The sequence below is a fragment of the Balaenoptera acutorostrata genome, chromosome 4, assembly GCF_949987535.1.
Source record: "Balaenoptera acutorostrata chromosome 4, mBalAcu1.1, whole genome shotgun sequence".
Taxonomy (NCBI): Eukaryota; Metazoa; Chordata; class Mammalia; order Artiodactyla; family Balaenopteridae; genus Balaenoptera; species Balaenoptera acutorostrata.
Window position 1 is genome coordinate 90719826 of NC_080067.1, and position 19380 is coordinate 90739205.

The 19380-nt window shown below is 44.0% G+C and overlaps 1 protein-coding gene across 2 annotated transcripts in view; it reads left to right on the plus strand.

Annotated features, from left to right (window-relative positions):
• The first annotated feature begins 5213 nt into the window (after window positions 1-5213).
• Window positions 5214-19380, plus strand: part of DRD3 (dopamine receptor D3) — a 36161-nt gene continuing 21994 nt past the window's right edge. For both annotated transcript variants that reach the window (XM_007181902.1, XM_007181903.1), the window contains exons 1-2: window positions 5214-5483; window positions 16122-16234. In XM_007181902.1, the coding sequence (XP_007181964.1) occupies window positions 5214-5483; window positions 16122-16234 (383 nt within the window). The remainder of the gene's footprint in view (window positions 5484-16121; window positions 16235-19380) is intronic.

Sequence of the window (19380 nt, forward strand, 5' to 3'; positions counted from 1 at the left end):
TTGCATTGAAGCCCCAAGCCAGAAAAGCTCTTAGAGGTCAGGATGTAACTGAGTGAAAGTTTAGAGATGGCAAAAGACAGAGATCTGTGATGTAAGTAATTGGTCTTGTGACCCTGCTATCAAGGAGTCTTGTTCTGGGTTTAGGAAAAACCATTTTTATCTGGAAATGACTGCCCACATCACCTTCCACCCCCCAGCATAGACACATTAAATAAGTCACAAGTTTTGGATTTAGGGAGACACAAGATGAAAGTTGGGTTCAACGTAGCCCCCTACACATTGTGTAATCTTAAGAAAGTTACTGAGTCTCAATTTTTTAATCTATAAAAGGAAGATATCAATATCCACCTTCAGGGTTACTATAAGTATTAAAACAAGGTAATATCTGTGCAGTATTATTGCCTGGCACACAGTAGCAGCCAGAAGTGGTAGTGAATATTGTCTTCAGAAGGAGGTTGAGAACCCAAGATGTTTTTGTTTTTCTTGTTTGTTTTTTGCTTAACTTGATAGCCTTGAGGAAAGAGAACAAACAATTAAAACCCTGTAAATCTTAATAAATAACTTCTTAACAAACTCAGTGGGAGCCTGGTATGGAACCAGGAACCCAAACGAGGCAACCTACAGATAGATGTTCCAGGCAGACTGTGTTCCACACGGAGGGACTGAATATCATCAAATCAGGGTGGATGTCATAGCTGATGGGGGCCTGACCACACTCTGTCCCCCTGCTTTTTAAAGTAGATTATGCACTCACTCTAAGAGATGCTAGAATAAACTATAAAGACTGTGTAAGAAATTCAAAGGCTCATTAAAATTTGTAAGTAGTATTATATATAATGATTCTTAAAAGAGTAAGACCAGCAATATTCTTCTAGTCCTTGCCTTCTCCACTTTCTCACCTCCATCCACTCTTAACTAACACTCTTTGCTGAGGTCATCAGTAATCTCCTAATTTCCAAGTCCATTAGACACTCTGCAGTTGTAGTTTATTTGACCCATTCGCCTATTCCCACTTGCCCTTAAACAATAAAAGCTACAATATTTTAAGTGCAACGTGCCAGACATTATGTTAGAGCCATGAATCCCAATGGGGAGAGCAATTTTGCCCCACAAGGGACATTTGACAATGTCGGAGACTTTTTTCACTGTCACAGCTGGGGCGAGGGGAAGTGCTACTGGCATCTAGTGAGTAGACGTCAGGGATGTTGCTAAAAATCCTACAATGCAGATGACAGCACCCCCTGCCCCAACAATGAATTATCCAGCCCCAGTTGTCAACAGTGCCAAGACTTTACGTATATAATTTTATTTGACTGCGCAATAACCCTATTGAGTGGGTATGATTATCCTCATTTTGCTGATGAGGAAACCAGGCTATCATTATGAATTACTCAGAGAGTGATTATCAAGTTAATGAATTCTCCAGGCTCTTTACTTTTCCTGCCTGAGACCAGTTTACTATCTGGTAGCATATCTATCGAAAGGAGAAAGAAAGGAGAAAACCCAGCCCAGTTCTGTGTTATATAAGCAATGCTGGTTAAAAAAAATTTTTTTTTAATCTAAGGAGGGAGGAAGTTGGAACAATGAAGCTGAAAAGTGGGGAGTAATCTAGCATCTCACTCATTTTCTGCTTTCATCTCCCACACCCACAACTCATCAGGAACTGCCTGGGCAACCAAGGCTTACCCCCACCTGCTGCTCTAAAGAATCTAAGAGCAGAGACAGTGCAATGCAAAAAGTAAGTAAATCAGAAACTCATGCAATGGTGATTCCAACATCAGGCTCAGAATTGATTTTCAGAGTTGAGGGTTTCCCTTCATATAGTTAGTCATTGACACTTAGCTGTACTATTTTTAAGTAGCTGTCAAACCTCAGCAGAGTAAAATGTCCAGCAAGATGGTAACAAATATCCCAAGGTTTTATGCCTCCCTCCTACCTGACAGGGAAGATGAGGCTAAGACATCATGAGCCAACTACAGACCCTAGGAAAGAGTGATTTCTGGCCATTGATTTCCAACATGGCCCAGTTGCAGAAGGAAAGGCATTCTGGGCCTGAGCCTGCCTCGAAGGTGAAAATATCCTTGAACAATCAGAAAGCTTTGTATTTTTCCAGAAGCTCTTGGCAGCAACAGTGCAATCTCCGGGGTAGTGGCTGCCCTTCTCTGAATAATGAGAAAATTATAATTATTATCAAAAATTATTATTATGCTTTAAAATATATTTAGTGCAAACAGTGTGCCAAGATAAAGAACAATTTTTTTTAAACAATTCTCTGAATTCATTCCAAATCACTCGCCCCTTACAATTATTTGTTCATTTTAACACTTTCACATTCCAGGCTGAAACATTCAAAATGGCATACAGAATGACAGCCAGGATTAAGCCAATCTCCTAATCAAAGGAGAGCAGCAGTTAGCACAATTGAGAGCAAATCCTGGCCACCAAGCCAGCCTCTACCTCTGCCACAGCCTGGAGCAAGAGTTCCCATGGAGGCCCATATACTCCATGTCTAAATATTTTAGTTATAATTAACAAACACCATTGAATGAAATGTTTACTCCTCCTGCCTTGATAAAGGCACCTTCTTAACAATCTGGAAGGCCAGATTTGAATTTAGGATTCCTGGGCCTTAAGAGTTCCATCAAAATGTGAGGGCAGGAGAAGCTGCCCCACCCGACATCCTGTCCCAGGGACTCTGTCCTCTTCTCTCCACACCTCGGGCTACATCCAAGCTATTCATCTGAGCTCCTCCAAACAGCTACCCCTGGAGCCCACGGGTCCCACACATACATGCCAGTCTTCCTTCAGGGTGACAGATCCGAAATGAGGCTGGTGCTGCCCTAGAAATAGGCTCCAAGCAGTTTGGGCAGAGAATCCTGTGATCTTGGTACCAAGAGTATGGTCTAGAATGGGAGTGTGGACTCTTGATGGATCTGCTCCTTGGTGCCATGGGAGAGCATGACCTCATCCCCTAGGAAGGATATGACCAGATGGGGTCCAATGTGGAGCCCTCGGAAGCACAGAGCCCAGGGCAGGAGTCACTCTTACCCAAGTCTCAGGGTCATACCATAGGCTATAAGCCTTGCGCTTCCCCAAGCATATGGCTTTGATGCACGGCTACCCTTGGCACAAAGTCATTTCCATATTTTTCTTCAGGACACAATGACTTTTGTCCCCCACAGACACACACAAACCTGGCTTTAAGAGCCCAGAGTCAGGGGCTTCCCTGGTGGCGCAGTGGTTGAGAACCTGCCTGCCAATGCAGGGGACACGGGTTCGAGCCCTGGTCTGGGAAGATCCCACATGCCACGGAGCAACTAGGCCCGTGAGCCACAACTACTGAGCCTGCGCGTCTGGAGCCTGTGCTCCGCAACAAGAGAGGCCGCGACAGTGAGAGGCCCGCACACTGCGATGAAGAGTGGCCCCTGCTCGCCGCAGCTAGAGAAAGCCCTCGCACAGAAACGAAGACCCAACACACCCAAAAATAAATAAATAATTAATTAAATTAAAAAAAAAAAAAAGCATGAAGGTGCTTAATTGGGATTTAAAAAAAAAAAAAAAAAAAAAGAGCCCAGAGTCTCTTCTGGCCCCAACAGGTTGGTGTCATGGGGGCAACCAATGGGCTCTGTTGCCTTTCCCATGCTATGTCCAAAGTCCCCATGGTTGGAGGATTGGCTTTTCCCAGTGGGCTAGTGATGTGACAGTTGCTATGGCTTTCAGATGTCAAAGGAGGGCGTTGGAAGGCCTGCATGCCAGTTCTGCCGCTAAGAAGCTGTGACTTAAGATTTGTTACTCATCTCTCTGGGTCTCAATTTCCCTGTTTGAAAAGTGAGGGCATTGGACTAGGTCAGAGATTGAAAACTGGTGATGCATGGGTCATTGGCCCATGGATGTGGGATTTTGGGGTGGAGGGGGACGGGAGACTTCATAAGGCTTAAATATTTTTTAAATTAGTAATGAGTCTTTAAAAATTAGGAGGTTTCAGGAATTTCCTGGTGGTCCAGTGGTTAGAACTGGGCGCTTTCACTGCCGTGGCCTGGGTTCCATCCCTGGTCGGGAACTAAGATCCCACAAGCCACATGGTGCAGCCAAAAAAGAAAAAATTAGGAGGTTTCAAATAAAATTCGGTACATGGATTTTCCCTAAATATAAAAACCACTGTACTGCCTCTAAACCCCATTATTCTTGAGATTTTCTCCCACAGCCCAGTATCCCAAGCCCACCATGTCCTGCTACGTAAGACCCAAGAGAAAGAATGGGAGATTGAAGGAAGTGAAGGGAGGCAGGGAAAGGCAAATGCGGGCAAGAGAGACGGGGAGGGAGGAGACAAGGAGAGGGTCTGGGAAGCTAAGAGAAACAGACCAATCAGAGAAAAAGAGCTGACACTTGCATAGCTTTCTAGGTGTCGGGGATGGCTGTCAACGCCTTCCATATGTAATAGCTCATTTAATCTTCACAAAATCCCTGTGGGACGAGTTCCATTATTTCCCCCATTTTACAGAAGAGGAAACTGAAGCTCAGAGAGGTGAAGTTACACGCCCAAGACCCCAGAGTTCGGAAGTGGTAGAGCTGGGATTCTAATCCTGCAACAGCTCCCGTCTCACTCAAGAGTCCAAGCACGGTTCTTTCAACGGCCCAGCATGACCTCTCAACCTCACACCCTTCCACTCTGCCCCTGCCTCACGCGGCTCTTTCCACTGGCCTCCCTGTTGTCCCTTCCACCTGCCAGCTGCCCTGCCGCCCTGCCTTTGTACCTGCCGTTCCTCCTGCTCGGCCATCAGCACAGTGGGCTTCCTCAGGTCCTCCAGGTCGTGACTCAACTGTCACCATCTCCATGAGGGCTTCCTGCTTACCCAAGTGCTCACACACACACCATCCTCACCCTGTCCTCACCCCCTTCCCTAATTTTCTGTTCTCCAAAATACATGTCATCATCGAACATACCACATCTTGGATTTATCTTGTTTATTACTGTCTTCTCTGGAATGGAGGCTTCATGAGGGCAGGGATTTTTATCTATTTTTTTCATTGCTGTATATCCAGGGCTTAGAATAGTGCCCAGCATATAGAAAGTGCTCAACAAAATATTTATCGAATCAAAAAATCAAAAAAGGTACCCAAAGCAGCCAAGCTCCAAAGAGTCTGACTTGACCGACATTGTTTTCTATCTCCTCCCAGGAAACGCGTCGGGGCCCCTCCTCTCCCTCCGGGCTATGGCGCCTCTCAGCCAGCTCGGGGGCCACATCAACACCACGTGTGCGGCAGAGAACTCCACCGGGGCCAGCCGGGCCCGCCCACACGCCTACTACGCCCTCTCCTACTGCGTGCTCATCCTGGCCATCATCTTTGGAAATGGTCTGGTGTGTGTGGCCGTGCTGAAGGAACGGGCCCTGCAGACCACCACCAACTATCTGGTGGTGAGCCTGGCCGTGGCAGACCTGCTGGTGGCCACCTTGGTGATGCCCTGGGTGGTGTACCTGGAGGTGAGTAGGTCGCAAGTGCAAGCTGCCCATGTGACCGTGCTTGTCTTTGTCTTCCGTGAGCTCCCGGCGTCTGGGGTCAGACTGCTCCCTGCCATGATCCAGGGTCTAGGGAGGGAAGGACAGCTCCTGTCGTTCTCCCTTTCATGAGGGAACTGAAGGTCCTGAGAGCAGCATTATTCCAGCATCACTTGCCCACGTCAGAACCAGGGAGCTGGGAATGATTCTCTCCCCAGGTCTCCAGCATCCAGGTGACTGGACTTGAGTGATGGGACTTGTCCTAGAAATGCACCAGACTTACTCTCTGTGCCAGGCATGTTGCAAAGACACGGGGGTTGGGGTGGGAGCAGTCCAGTGGCCATCCTCATCAGTGTTTCAATGTATATAGGGCTGGCGATGTGCAGGAGGCATGTAGGGGCAGAGGAATTAATTTAAAAAAAAACAATTTTCTTTTTTAACTGAATGAGAGGAAAAGAGAGCAAGAACAGTCTGCAGATAGATCAGACTTCTGATGGTTCAGTTGCCCTCAGACTCAGCATTTTCCTCCTGGGTACCAGCTCTCTGCAGACTCTGCTTCCAAAGGAAAAGACCAAATTTATATTTTTGGTGCCTCCCTCACCAGTTAGATAATGCAGCAGACCCTGGAGAAGTCTGCCGGAGAGAAACATTTCTTAAATTTGAAAGTATTTTCATTTGAAAGTGCAAAACAGAGTCAGGACGTGATCAAGACAAAACATCCATTTGCTAACAAGGAAATCAGGGTGCCTACACCTGTTCAAGAAACAGATATTCCTACCAGGAAAACATGCAATTACTAAAGAGATTTTTTTAAAACCCCTAATATCCTATTAATATTTCTCCTCTGCACTGTGTATCATTCTAAAAAGGTATCCAATGAAGGCTCAAAATGATGCCATGATTAAGAGAAATTAAAATTCATCAAGTTAATATCTCAGTTAATATTAATAGTGAAGATGACAGTTAATTAAGTATGACATATCACAGGAGAGCAAAAACCTCGAACATAGACTGCTTAGGCGAGTAACCATATTAAAGAATGACTGGGAACTAAAATTAGACTTATGATCTCAATGGGGAGACATTAAGGAAAGAAATCAAGGAGATAGAAAAGGAAAGGAAAAGAATAAAAACAACTAGGCTGATTGGGATAGATTTAAAGGCTAAGGGAATACTCAGAGAAAAAAATATGCATTAATTTTTCCCAGTTAGGATTATCCTGATGTCAAAGGGTCTTGTAATTATCTTGACTTTTCTGTCAACCCAATTAGGCTGAGACATCCTTGAAGTCAGAAGCTATGTCTTTGTTCTTTTTTTCCCTGTAGTCCAAACATACTACCTGGCACATAATAAGTACTAAATAAATATTTGATGTATGAATGATTAAATGAATCTGGTCTGCAATGTATGCGTTAGATGGGCCATTCCTGCTTATACCATCTGCAGCTACATCTATTGTTACAATGAACTATTTACTTTTATTTTATTTTTTAATAATGATACTGAAAAGGAGTTAGAAGTATATGATGTTTCTGTTCAAGAATGAGGCAGACTTTAGGTGCTACAACCCAGTGTGGATGGATTAGTCAGTGATTCAGAACACCACCACACCCTGCTCAAAAGTGTTTCTGTCCATCCCTATGCATTACAAGGATTCTTAAGTCTGCCAGAGGATGAATGTCAGAAAGAAAGGCAGGAAGAGAACCTTCACTCTGATAAGCATTTTAATTGCCTCTGAAATAAAACCAGGCTTTTGGTGTCTGTGCACTCAGGGCACTCATTGGCTGTCCATTTGTGATTGCTTCCAGGACTCTGAATGGATTATATTGGCAAACCTCTGTAGATACTGGTATAAGAGATGGACATTGTGACCTTCTCACACTAGATACCCCTGGCATCCCCTTCTAGCCACACCTGCCAGTATGGGTGGTACGCCCACTCTACTGCTGAGCGTAGAGGAGCAACTGAGCAACAGAGGGCCAGCACGAGATCTTGCCAAAGGCCGTAGTGGACTCCCTGCAGGTTGTATCTATGGGAGATAGAGCTCTTCTGTGAGAAGAGCTCTGGTGAAGCTCTTGTTTCCCCCCATTAAAGCCAAGATGCTCTCTGTCCAACAGGTTATTTATATCAGGTAGGTGTTCAGTAATCAAGAGTACGGTCACATAAGTCTAAAATCATACAAAAAAGATTTGGGGGAGCAGAGGCATCTCTCCACTGGGAAATGGGCTTTGCGACCTCTTTTTGGTTCTACCCACTTGCTTCAAGGCTCTAGTAATTGCAGCTTAGTATCTCTACGTCACTTTCCCCAACAGTCAACTAAGGGTCTGTCTCAATAAAAGACAGAATATGACGTTAGGTAGCCATCATTAACAGACAACCAGTTAAGATAATAGAAGGCTCTATTCCAAAGGATCAGGTCTCCCTATCCCACCCCAGTCTGTATATTTCCCTTAGTCTTAAATGCCTGCCTGCTTTCTGTGGACCTCAGAAGTAGACTGGGTGCTTTAACGAGAGAAAAGAGCACTTTGAGCTCTCAAAGTGATCGTGAATACATAAATTCACGTGTCTCAGAGAAGAGCAAAAAGTATTACTCTCACTAACTTGTCCTAATGATGAGTAGGTGGTCTAGTAATTAGAAGATCATACCACAGAGCTCCCTTGGAAAGAGGAAAGGATGCGGTGTTGACCACAGAGGCTGCTGGAGGTTTGAGGGCCCCCAGGAGGACAGAACAAACATGAGAAGAACACCATGAGGGGGCCAAATTGGCTGTCAAATTCCCAGCTTCCTGTGCTTTGATTTGAATGTAGCCATCTTGTTTGAAGGGAATATTGGCTCACATTGGCCAGACCCCTTCCTTCAGAGGAAAACTGGCTCATAATGACAGACACCAGTATATACGAGTTATGTTTTGACTGTAAATATTGGAAAATTTGACTCACTGTGGCTTAAACAAATAGGAGTTACTTTTCTCACATAAACAGAATTCTGGAGGAAGGAGTTCTGTTTGTATTGGTTCAGCTGCTTCAGGTGTCATCAAGGACCAGACTCCCATTCTTTCTGTTCATCATCCTTGGCAAACCCACTTCCTCATGCTACTCACAAGAGGGCTGCCATAGCCCCAAGCATCATGGCCATACTCAAAAATAGGATGGGTGGGGACAGCAGAAAAAGAAAAAGTAAATAAAAGCCCTTTCCCTGGAGTGGCTTGAAGCTTCTCCCTAAGGAACTTCATCTGTCTAATTGGCTAGACCTGGAACATAAGGCCACTTTTAGATGCAAGGGAGGATAGAAAAGGAAAAGTGAAAATGTGGGTTTTATTAAAAAAGAAGATGTGGGGGTGATGTAGGCAATAAAATGTCATATAACTTTGTGCTTCTGCTGGAATTCACTGGGATGAATGTTATTCTGATGCAGGGTTGTGCTATGAGAACGACTCAGAATTGGGAATCAGAAGGCGTGGAGTTAAATGAATAAAATGAAAGTGACAACTACACTTTCCCTACCTCACAAGGTTGATTTAGGCTCAACTGTCATCAACTGAAAAAATGCTTCGATACCTAAAAAGTGTGATCTATAAATATCTCAGTTTAGACAATTTTATTGTTAAGTAAAAGAAACCTTAACTCCGATTGACTTAAACAATGAACAGAATGCACTGGCTCTCCTACCAGCAAGTTTAAAAGTCCTGTGGTAGGGTGGACTGCAGGCTCGATTTGAACAGGGCTCCAGTTCCATTTCTCTACAGTTCTCTCAGCTCTGTCTTCTTCCATATACTGACCTTATCCACAGGCAAAGGGTAAGCTATAGACCTCACATGTGTGCACCACACCATTCACAGCAAAAGAGAAAATCCATGTCCCAGAATTTCTAGAAGTGTCAAGATGTACTTGGATTGGACTGGCTTATGGCACACGACTTTCTCTGAACTAATCACTGAATAGAATAGTCAGTTTAGGATAGGTTATGTGTACCTTCCATAGGACACATCAACTGCTCAGGAATCTCAGGGATTCCCAGTGGAATCCAAGGACAATTGGAAAGAGGAAAGAAGACAGTCAGCAAGTGTGCACCACAGTGGCCTTCGCTGGTACCATTCTCATCATGAAGGTACACTGACCTTCTTCAGTTTCCTCAGTCCTCAGGCCTAGCAGAGAAGTTGAGGGTAAGAACCCTGCAGGTGACCTCAGAGTAAATTATATTCCAGAGGGCCCTGGCCTGGCCATCTCTGTAATTCAGTTTGCAGCATTTTCATGAAAACTCTTTTCTGTTCTGTACCAAATAGTTCCATCTCAGATTCCCTCTCAAGTTTTTAATTTCCTGCTCTAGAAGCTGCAGTCTGTTTGGAGCTCCCTCTCTAAGCACGAACATTCCATTTTGTTCCACTGGGTTAAGCACCTTTTGTGATGTTTAATACACTTGTATCAGGGCAGAAAGGCAGCATAAGCAACCGGGGGAACATTTAGAATACTAAGCTCAGGGTACTGGGGTCCCAGTGTGGACTGGAGAAAAGATTTGAGGGTTAGGGAATATAAACAAGCAAAAAAGTGCCAAGTGGGTTCAGGCAGGGAAACTCGCCATAGAGAGCCTGATCGAAGGTCAGAGAGTGACGACAGGAAGGGGCAGTGCTGTTTTGGGAGACAGGTGCCTTTGGACCTTGTAATGATATTGATTATTAAAAATAAAGACTTTTTTAAGAAGAATTTTACCATTGTTCAAAAAACCCCAGATGATAGCAATTTAAAAGCTCCCTGCTGGAAAACAAAAGCAGGAGCTTCTCACAGTCTCTTCACCAAAGTCTGGATTTTGATGGAAGTCATAGACTATGAAAGCTGGAAAGGCTTGGAGAGTATTTCCGCTGTCATTTCTAAAGTATGATCCAACCTCAAGAAATTTCTGGCCACATCCCAGTGACCGGGATTCTCTGTGGGCATGGGCCTCAGGGTCTGCACTTTAAAAGAGCTCCTCCATGACTCTCATGAACCTCAACTTTGAGCTAAACCTTTATTACGGGGAGCTGCTTGTTCAAAATACAGACTGATGGGTCTACCCCAGATCTACCAAACCGGAATTTCTAGGGGTGGTCCTGAAAGGCTATAGCAATTGTAACAAGTCCTTAGTCCCAGGCCCATTCCCACCCCAGCTGATTTGTGCAGCCAGCTGGCCATCTGCTACAAACTGACAGGTAGGAACCACTAATCTGTAAAAACCCCATTTCACAGATGAGGAAACTGGGATTCAGAGAAGTGAAAAATCCTTATTTAGTACCCTATTATGCCCCACAGCAATCCCCTCCTGCAAAAAAAAAAGAAAAGAAAAGAAGGAAGGAAGGAAGGAAGGAGGGAAGGGAGGGAGGGAGGGAGGGAGGAAGAAATAAAGGATTTCAAATGTGGCAAACAAAAATGGAATGAAGAGGCTAATTAGAGAAGTAATTCCATCTTTGCTCCTTGGATATCTCCCCCAAACAACTAAAAATCCATCCCTTAGAACAGGAGTTCTTAACCTGGGGAGTCCATCAACTTGGATATAAATAAAATTACTTCTTTATTTTCACTAAACCGAAATTAAGCACTTCCTTCAATTATGAATGTCAGCATCAACCCACAGCAGAAGAAATCCTTAGCGTCCCCAGTGGAAATCACAGATATTTATATTTTCAAATCGCATTACAGTTTTTGCAGACCCCAAAATACCATTTACACTCATCAGTGCTTTGAAACTACTAGGTCTTGTCATTTAGTGCATTCTTAAAAAATCACATATCTTTTTTAAAAAAAACTTTGGTAACTATATTTTGATATAATCACTATCCTTTGTGATCCACTGTATTTTATTTCATGCATTTAAAAACATTCTTCTGAGAAGGAACTATGAGGCCAAAGGCATCCAAGGGATAAAGAATGCTTAAGGAGCTCTAGGGACAACCATTTCTTTCTTTTTATATATATATATTTTTTAATTTTACTACAGTACAGTTGATTTACAATGTTGCATTCATTTCTGCTGCACAGCAAAGTGACTCAGTTATATATATATATATATATATATATATATATATATATATATATATTCTTTAGGAACAAAGTCATGCCCCCCACATCCCCTAGAGCCAGCATTTCCCAACCCTCCCAGGCAGCAAAAATCACTGGAGGGACTTATTATTCTGAGTAGGGCCTAAGAATCATTTTAACAAGAGCCTCAGGTGATTTGGGAAATGCTGCCTTATCAGAAAATTTGGGAAATGCTGCCTTAGGCTGTGTCTGTTGAAAATCAATAGCCAACTTCAGTACCTGAAGACACTCTTGCTTCTCCCACCTTCTGTATTGCCAAAGGGAGTTAGTTATATTCATTAGCAAGTGAGAGTAACACCATCTGCCTGCTGTTTAATTCCAAAGTGAGTTATTCATTGAAATTTAGGGAAAAGGTAGAATCATGTTTCTAAAAAGCCTTAAATCAATCAGATTTTTTTTTTTTTTTTGCTTTGCTTTGCTTCTGCTTTAATTTCAAAAATCACTTTACCTTTCATGTTCTCCCAACACTCTGTAGTACTCATCTCACTGTCAGCACTTATCATATTGTATCATAGTTATTTTCTTAGCGTCCATCTCCTGGGCCCTCAGTTCACCCCTTCCCATTCACACATGACTCCCCCTAACACACAGACACTATATTCTGAGGCCCTGGGAACAAAAACAGGTTTAATTCATTTCAGTACACCTACCCCAGCAAGGTATCAGCCCTATAATGGGCCCTCAGTGAACGCCGGCTATGTGGGTGGGTAGACGGACCAATGCCAACTCTTCTCCCTCCTATGATATGAGAATGGAGTTAAACTGTACACTTCCCAGAAGCAGCGTGTTGGGGTGCTGACCTCTGAGAGGCAAAATAGAGTAATGGTTGATATTAAGGGTTTGAAATTCCAGCTACTTTTACTAGCTGTGTGTCCTTAGGCAAATTATTCAACCCCTCTCAGACTCCATTTCTTTATCTATAAACTGGAGAGAACATTTACCTCATTTGCTTGCTGTAAGAGTTACTTAGCATGTTCTTGGCCCTTTCAGCTCTTTATTGATCGTTCACTGTTATTTACTTGGCATGGAGGACTTAAGCATTTCCATTACACATCCCACCAATTAGGGAAAACCAAGTGATGGCACCTTAGCGGGAATTACTTAAATTAGCTAATCAGGTTGTTGTCTTCTTGACACTTAGCTGAGATCAAGGAGTGAATGGGGATTTTGCTGGCAGAGTTGGAGACAGCATGAGAGGAGAGCCAGAATGGGGTAGCACAGTGGGGGCCTGGAAGCCAGAGGGCAGCTTGAGGGCTTTGGTCCTTAGGGGCTCAAGAAACCAGGGACCAAAGAAATCTGCCAGGTACATACTTTCACTAGGCCCCAAAGTCAGTAGCCCCCACTGTTTTGTGCTGTTTTTCTACAACCCTGGGATACAAGCAATCAGAAGGAGGTGTCTCATTCCCTAGAAGGGGGTTGACGCGGTCTGTCACACAAAAATCCTTGATGGCACATGGTTTTCTCCTTCTCCCTTGTGTCCACCCACTTCCATCCCTTTCCAACAGCTGCCCCCTCCTCGCCTGACACCCCCCATACAGCAGGTGTGTAACAACCTACATTCCAGTGCCCCATCTGCCTCTATAGCCATGCCTCTCTGGGCAAGGTACTGAACCTCTCCAAGCTTTAGTTTCTTTCTCTGCAATGAAGATAACCATAGTCTTCTCTCACAGGACCATAATCAGCAATAGAGGCCATGTATGTAAAGTTCAGACATCAGTAATTATTAGAATTAACACAGATTATGTCAGAGACCATTCGTTCTGTCAGAATATATTTGCAGGCTGGGCGTTGCTCTAGGAGCCTGGATGCAGCAGCAGACAAGTACAAGTCCCTGCTCCTATCAGGTTGATTAAGTTGCAGTCATTTAATCTCCTATCAAATAAGTGTATAATTTGTCCTCAAAAAGCTTTAAGAGCATATACAGTTTTTAAAAATTCAGTTATCGAGTTATCAGAATCTATGTTTCAAAGTTATAGAACTTTCTGGAATGGGTCATATGGGTTGGTGACACACATAGATTGAGTTCTCAATAAATGTTAGCTTGTATTAACGATTTTAGGATCTCATGATGATCTCTACTTTATTTAAGAATGCCTTGCTTCTCCAGTTCTCTTCAAGAACAGGGCCTGAAGATCTTTTTTAAAAACCTCTTAAAACACGTAACAGGGCTTCCCTGGTGGTGCAATGGTTAAGAATCTGCCTGCCAATGCAGGAGACACAGGTTTGAGCCCTGGGCTGGTAAGATCCCACATGCCTCAGAGCAACTAAGCCCGTGCGCCACAACTACTGAGCTTGCGCTCTAGAGCCCACGAGCCACGACTACTGAAGCCAGCACGCCTAGAGCCTGCGCTCCACAACAAGAGAAGCCACTGCAATGAGAAGCCCACACACCCGCAACGAAGAGTAGCCTCTGCTCACCACAACTAGAGAAAGCCCACGCACAGCAATGAAGACCCAACACAGTCAAAAATAAATAAATTAAATAAATAAATTTTAAAAATTTAAAGCACATAACATACCCTCCTCCAATGAACTAAGTATTAGGAGTTTCACAAGCACTTGCTTTATGAATGAATGAATGGACAAATGAGCAAACAAATGAATGAACAAACAGAACATCCAGCAAGCCTGCAGTTTTCTATTGTTCTAATGATCCTCTCTCACCTACACTGTCCCCCAACATATGTACACAAACAGGCACTCACAATTTTGCAAAAAAAAAAGTGGTTTTCCCCAATTTAAGATGTAAATTGCATAGTAAACATATGTTAAAAGAGATTTAGTATACAAATTTTACCTTTTGCAAGAAGCTTTTACAGCATACAACTGTCCTATGGATTGAGCAAAACCATCTTCTATTCTCCTCGTTCCTCTCATTGTGTTATGACTATACATGTCCCTTTATAAAAGTTTGCATTCTCAGAATTCCTTTAAAATTCATATTAGTCTTTTATTTACATAGAGCCAAATGGTTGGACTAAAGGAGAGAAAGTAAATCCACAACTAAATGAACAAAAATGACGACTTCATCACTAGTTTGAACTTTTCATTGTTGCTTTTAAACAAAATATTTTTGGTCAGAGTTTCTCATAATAGAGCTTGGAAATGACCAAATATAGGGAAAAGATCAAATGCTGAAAAGGAAATAAATCTAAGGGGAAAGAAATTAGTAGGGAAGGGGAAAGAGAGAGAGCCTTTCAGGAACTTGCATTAGTGCCATAAAACAATGATGTATAGTCAAGTGGCCTGGTGATATAACCAGCATCTTGGATGAGAAAAATTAGACAGAGGGCCAACAGCATCTTCATGCACTATTTTTTGTAGCTCTTTTCCTTGAGAAGCTACTTCAGAGGCTACTGTACCTATGTTTCACTCCCTTTTCTCTTGAATAGACATTGGGCCTGCCCAGCAGAGATAACATGAACACCCAGCTACAGCCTGGGGTACAAAGCTTCACAGGTTTCCCCTTGAGAACCGTGGTGCCCAAGAATGGCAGCCCCAAGGGCAGGAAGCTGGCAAATGCACAAAAGCCTTGGGGCCCCAAGAGTGGCATTTGCGGATGAAAGTGATAATCTCCCTAGCATATCTCTCTGGCTCAATTAGGTAATGTAAAAAAAATTTTAAATAAAATAGAAATGTGCTAGAATATAACTTAATTTACCTAAATTCCTGACTTACTTATAAGTGTTACTCGGAGGAGTTATGGAGCTTGGAACACATGTGTAATTGCGTGAGGTCAGAACTATCCTCAGTGATTCCGTGAATAATAAAGAGGATCTGGGCCCCTTTCCAATGCCCTGGACACACCTTCCCCCTGACCTCTTGGTGAGTGGGACCATGGTGACGAAGGCAGGCACACTGGCACAGATTTATTTTACATAGGCTCTTGTAGATGTTGTTAAAGCTTCAAAACCGGAAGCCCGATAGATTTTCATTTTGGAGGTAAGTTTTATGAAAAATGTGTTCTCAGTTTATTTCCTGGTACATGGTGAGCTCTCCACTGGGCGGAGGGCTTCAGAGAGGCAGTTTTGGCACGGTGCACACATCTGGCAGTCACCCAAGTTCTTTCACTCCCAGCTGTGCATCTATGGGCATATCACTTAACCACGATGAGCTTTAGTTGCCTCCTGAGTTTGAACCAGATCAGCAATTCACAGACCTTGGTGTGATGGGAGACAGGGGGGTTTATTTATTTAAAAACGAAGATTCATGGGCCCCAGATCCAGAGACTGTGACTCAGGAGGTCTAAGGAAGGGTTCAGAAATCTACATCTTTCATGAGCGCCCCCCTGTGGACCCCACTTTGAGAAATGCTGGACTAATTGATTTGGAAGATCCCTTCCAGCACTAACATTCTGTGGATTTGTCCTTTCTTGGGCGACCAGTCTTGGGCAGCCTGACAGTCCCTTGATGCCTACCCTTGGTAATGATGTTGTACCAACAGGGAGGGCATGTCTGCGTCTGTGCAGGGCAGCCTAGGGAAGGTGGTAGAGTTGAGTGGGTAGTTGTCTCTTCGCTGGGGGGAAACACTAACATCCTTGTCTCTGATACCCAGGTGACAGGTGGAGTCTGGAATTTCAGCCGAGTTTGCTGTGATGTTTTCGTCACTCTGGATGTCATGATGTGTACAGCCAGCATCCTGAACCTCTGTGCCATCAGCATCGACAGGTAAGGCTGGGCTTCCCTTCCAGACTCAGGAGAGAGGTGGCCTAGGTCAGGTGGCGAGGGAAACCACCTAGGGAAGCTGCTCTTGCTATATTCAAGGCACAGGCTTCGCATCTGAGGGCACTGGGGTCACTGCCATGTACAACTTAACTCTGGGACATTTTCTTTTCTCCTTTTTTTCTTTTAAGCGATGGTTTGTAGGTGAGAGGAAACTCCTGTGACAGGAGAGAAATAACTATCCTATGAGCTTTCCTTTCCCCCAGAGGATTCTGGTTTTGCTTTTCCACCACCCTTGGGGCTTTTGTGATTCCTAATTTTTTGTGGGGAGAAAGGGTGAGGGGGACAAAGAGGTGAGATGAGTTGACACAGTTAGGAGAGACTGTTCCTGCTGTTATTGTGTTTTGGCAAAGGGAGGGAGATAGAGACAGCAGGGGTGAAAGACAGAGAGCAGAGAGGAAAGCTTGGGGGCTTGGGAGTACCGGTGAGGGGGAAGAGAGGAGTGGAGAATGGTAATTTTAGAAAATGTGGCTGTGCCCTATTTATTTATTTCCTTCATAGAGTTTAAGAAAAACAAGTAAAGAACAATGTTTTTTAGAATTGCCTTTTGGTTGCTGGAGTGGATTTCTGTGATTTTGACTAGAGCCTTCATGTGTTCCACCAGAGTAACATTATTCTCTGTCCCTAAGAGTGTACCGCCCTGGCTCTGGGGACCTCTGTTCCTCTCTTCCCCTCTCTTTCAGTTTCCTCTCCTCTTTCCCTTTCCCCTTCCTGAGTCTTAGATCTGCCATGGCCCCCAAGGACATCTCCGGGCCCAGTGAGCGCCCTGGGGAAAGGAAGTCACTTTCGAGCTTATGGCCCCTGTTGCCAGTCAACAGCCTCCGATCTTCCCTCCTCCGAGTCCCCGTCCACCTCTTCTTTTCCTACAGTCTCTCCCAGGAATATTATCCATCCACTCCATAGCTCCAACAGGTGACCCCAAATAAAATCTGCCATCTATTGCGAATTTAGCACATCGTGCTAAGGCACGACAAAGCCTTAACTCATTTCCCCTTCACAACAACTCTCAGGTGCTATTACTATCTTCATTTCCAGCTTCTTAGGCTAATTAAGGAATTTGCACCAAGTCACACAGCTGATAAGAAGCAGTGCCAGGATTTGAATTCATGTCTATCTGACTCCAAGTTAACAATCGTAGGCTTTGTGCTAAGCCTCCTCAAAGCTCCAGCCTCACCCCTAATTTCTCCCCTGATGTCCAGACCACATTACTGCCTGGATATACCACTGGCTCCTACAAGGCAAAATGTTGAAAACCAAACCATCAAACCATCACCGCACCAAACCATCTTGACCTGATGATCTCTTACTGGCAACATCATTCTTCTGAAAACTTGGATTTTGTTCGACTCCTTTCTCTTCCTCATCTCCCACATCTAAGCAATCAACGCTTACAGACTCTATTTCTGAAATGCTTTCTAAATGTGACCCATCTTTCCTTTCTTACCTCACCTGCTTATTTTGGGCTCCTATGACCTCCCACCTAGACTTCTGCCACAGCCTCCTAATTGGCCCTTCAACCACTCTCAGAATTATTCCCCCAGAAGTAAAGCCCGAATGTCTATTGCCCTACTCAAAACCCTTCAGTGTCTCCCTGGCCTGTGGAATAAAAACTGAAGTTACCTTCACAGCCTAAGATTCAAAGTTTTCCACAATATGGCCTCACATTACTTTTTCAATCTCATCTCTTTCTGGGTTGCCCTCTAGCCCTCTCATGCTCCAAGGCCGATCACACCGGCCCCCTTTTCCGTGAAGCCCTTCCAAATGTCTACAGCTTAATTCAGTCTCCCCTGTACTCTCACAGTGCTTCCTCTGTAACCATGTTGTGGCATCTCCAGGCTCCCTTTGCAGGAGTCCTAATGCACGTCCTCCTCATGTCCCCAAGTGTGACATTCACGTGACCCACTGTTGTGCCTTCTGTATCAACAACCCTACACTTCCTTGCATGTGTGTAACCAAAGAATGGGCATGAAAACCCTATCCTCTAGTGATACTGCAAACCCAACCAGTCAACTCGGTGGGCTTTTGACTTTTATCATTTGCTTGGCTATCACTTGACTTTTATTACTTGATTGGCTAGCCTGAGAAGGAAAATTAAAGAATGTGTCCATAATGCTGAAACTAATACCATTAAAGAATGTGTTTTAAAAAAAAGGGATACAGTTGCATAACTCTGTAAATATACCCAAAAATTCCACACTGATTTGTATACTTAGATGAATTGTGTGGTATGCAAATTATACCTTGATAAAGCTGTTAAACAGTGAAGGGATAGTTAGTGATTTTATAATATTTTTAGCTCTCTGAGAACAGAATTCCTCCAATAACATCTAAGTCTTTTGTGTGATTTCCGGACATTTAGTACATGTTTTAGTATGTGCTTTCAGAAATATATCATTTACAGAAGTAATAGACTGCATCTGGTTTGCTAGATCATCACCTCCACCACCCCAAACTATTATATCATCCTAGTTCCTCATTACTTGTGAATCTCCCTGCTGTGCCTATTACAGAGCTTTGAACAAGGAATATTAAACCAGGGAATTTCCCTGGCGGTCCAGTGGTTAGGTCTCCACGCTTTCACTGCCGAGGGCACAGGTTCAGTCCCTGGTAAGGGAACTAAGATTCCGCAAGCCACATGGCGTGGACAAAAAAAAAAAGGGAATATTAACTGAATCCTGAATCCGGTGGTCCCTGCCTGAGGGTAGTCAATGCTTATACCACAAATATGCACCTTCAGGAAGGACATGAGAGAGTAGGATCAGATCAGCCTTGGAGGAGGGAGGGAAGAACTGTATAAAGAGAGCTTCTAGAAGAGGCTCTGGGACAGCCCCCTCCCAGCCTTTCAGTTCCAACCCTACCGTCTACCATCTTGGAAAGTGTGCCTATACACTCCACCCACACACATTCTCACACGTGCGGCTGGCAGGTGAGGCTGTGCAGGCTGTGCACTGGAGTGTGGGAACTGAATTCAGCCAAGGGCTTCATTGCCAAGCCTTGAGTAAACCAAGAGAGGGTGCCCTTTACCAGCCAGGAGAGGGTATCTTTTTGTAACTTGCACAAAAGCACCATTTTGCTGGCAGCGGTCATGCTTA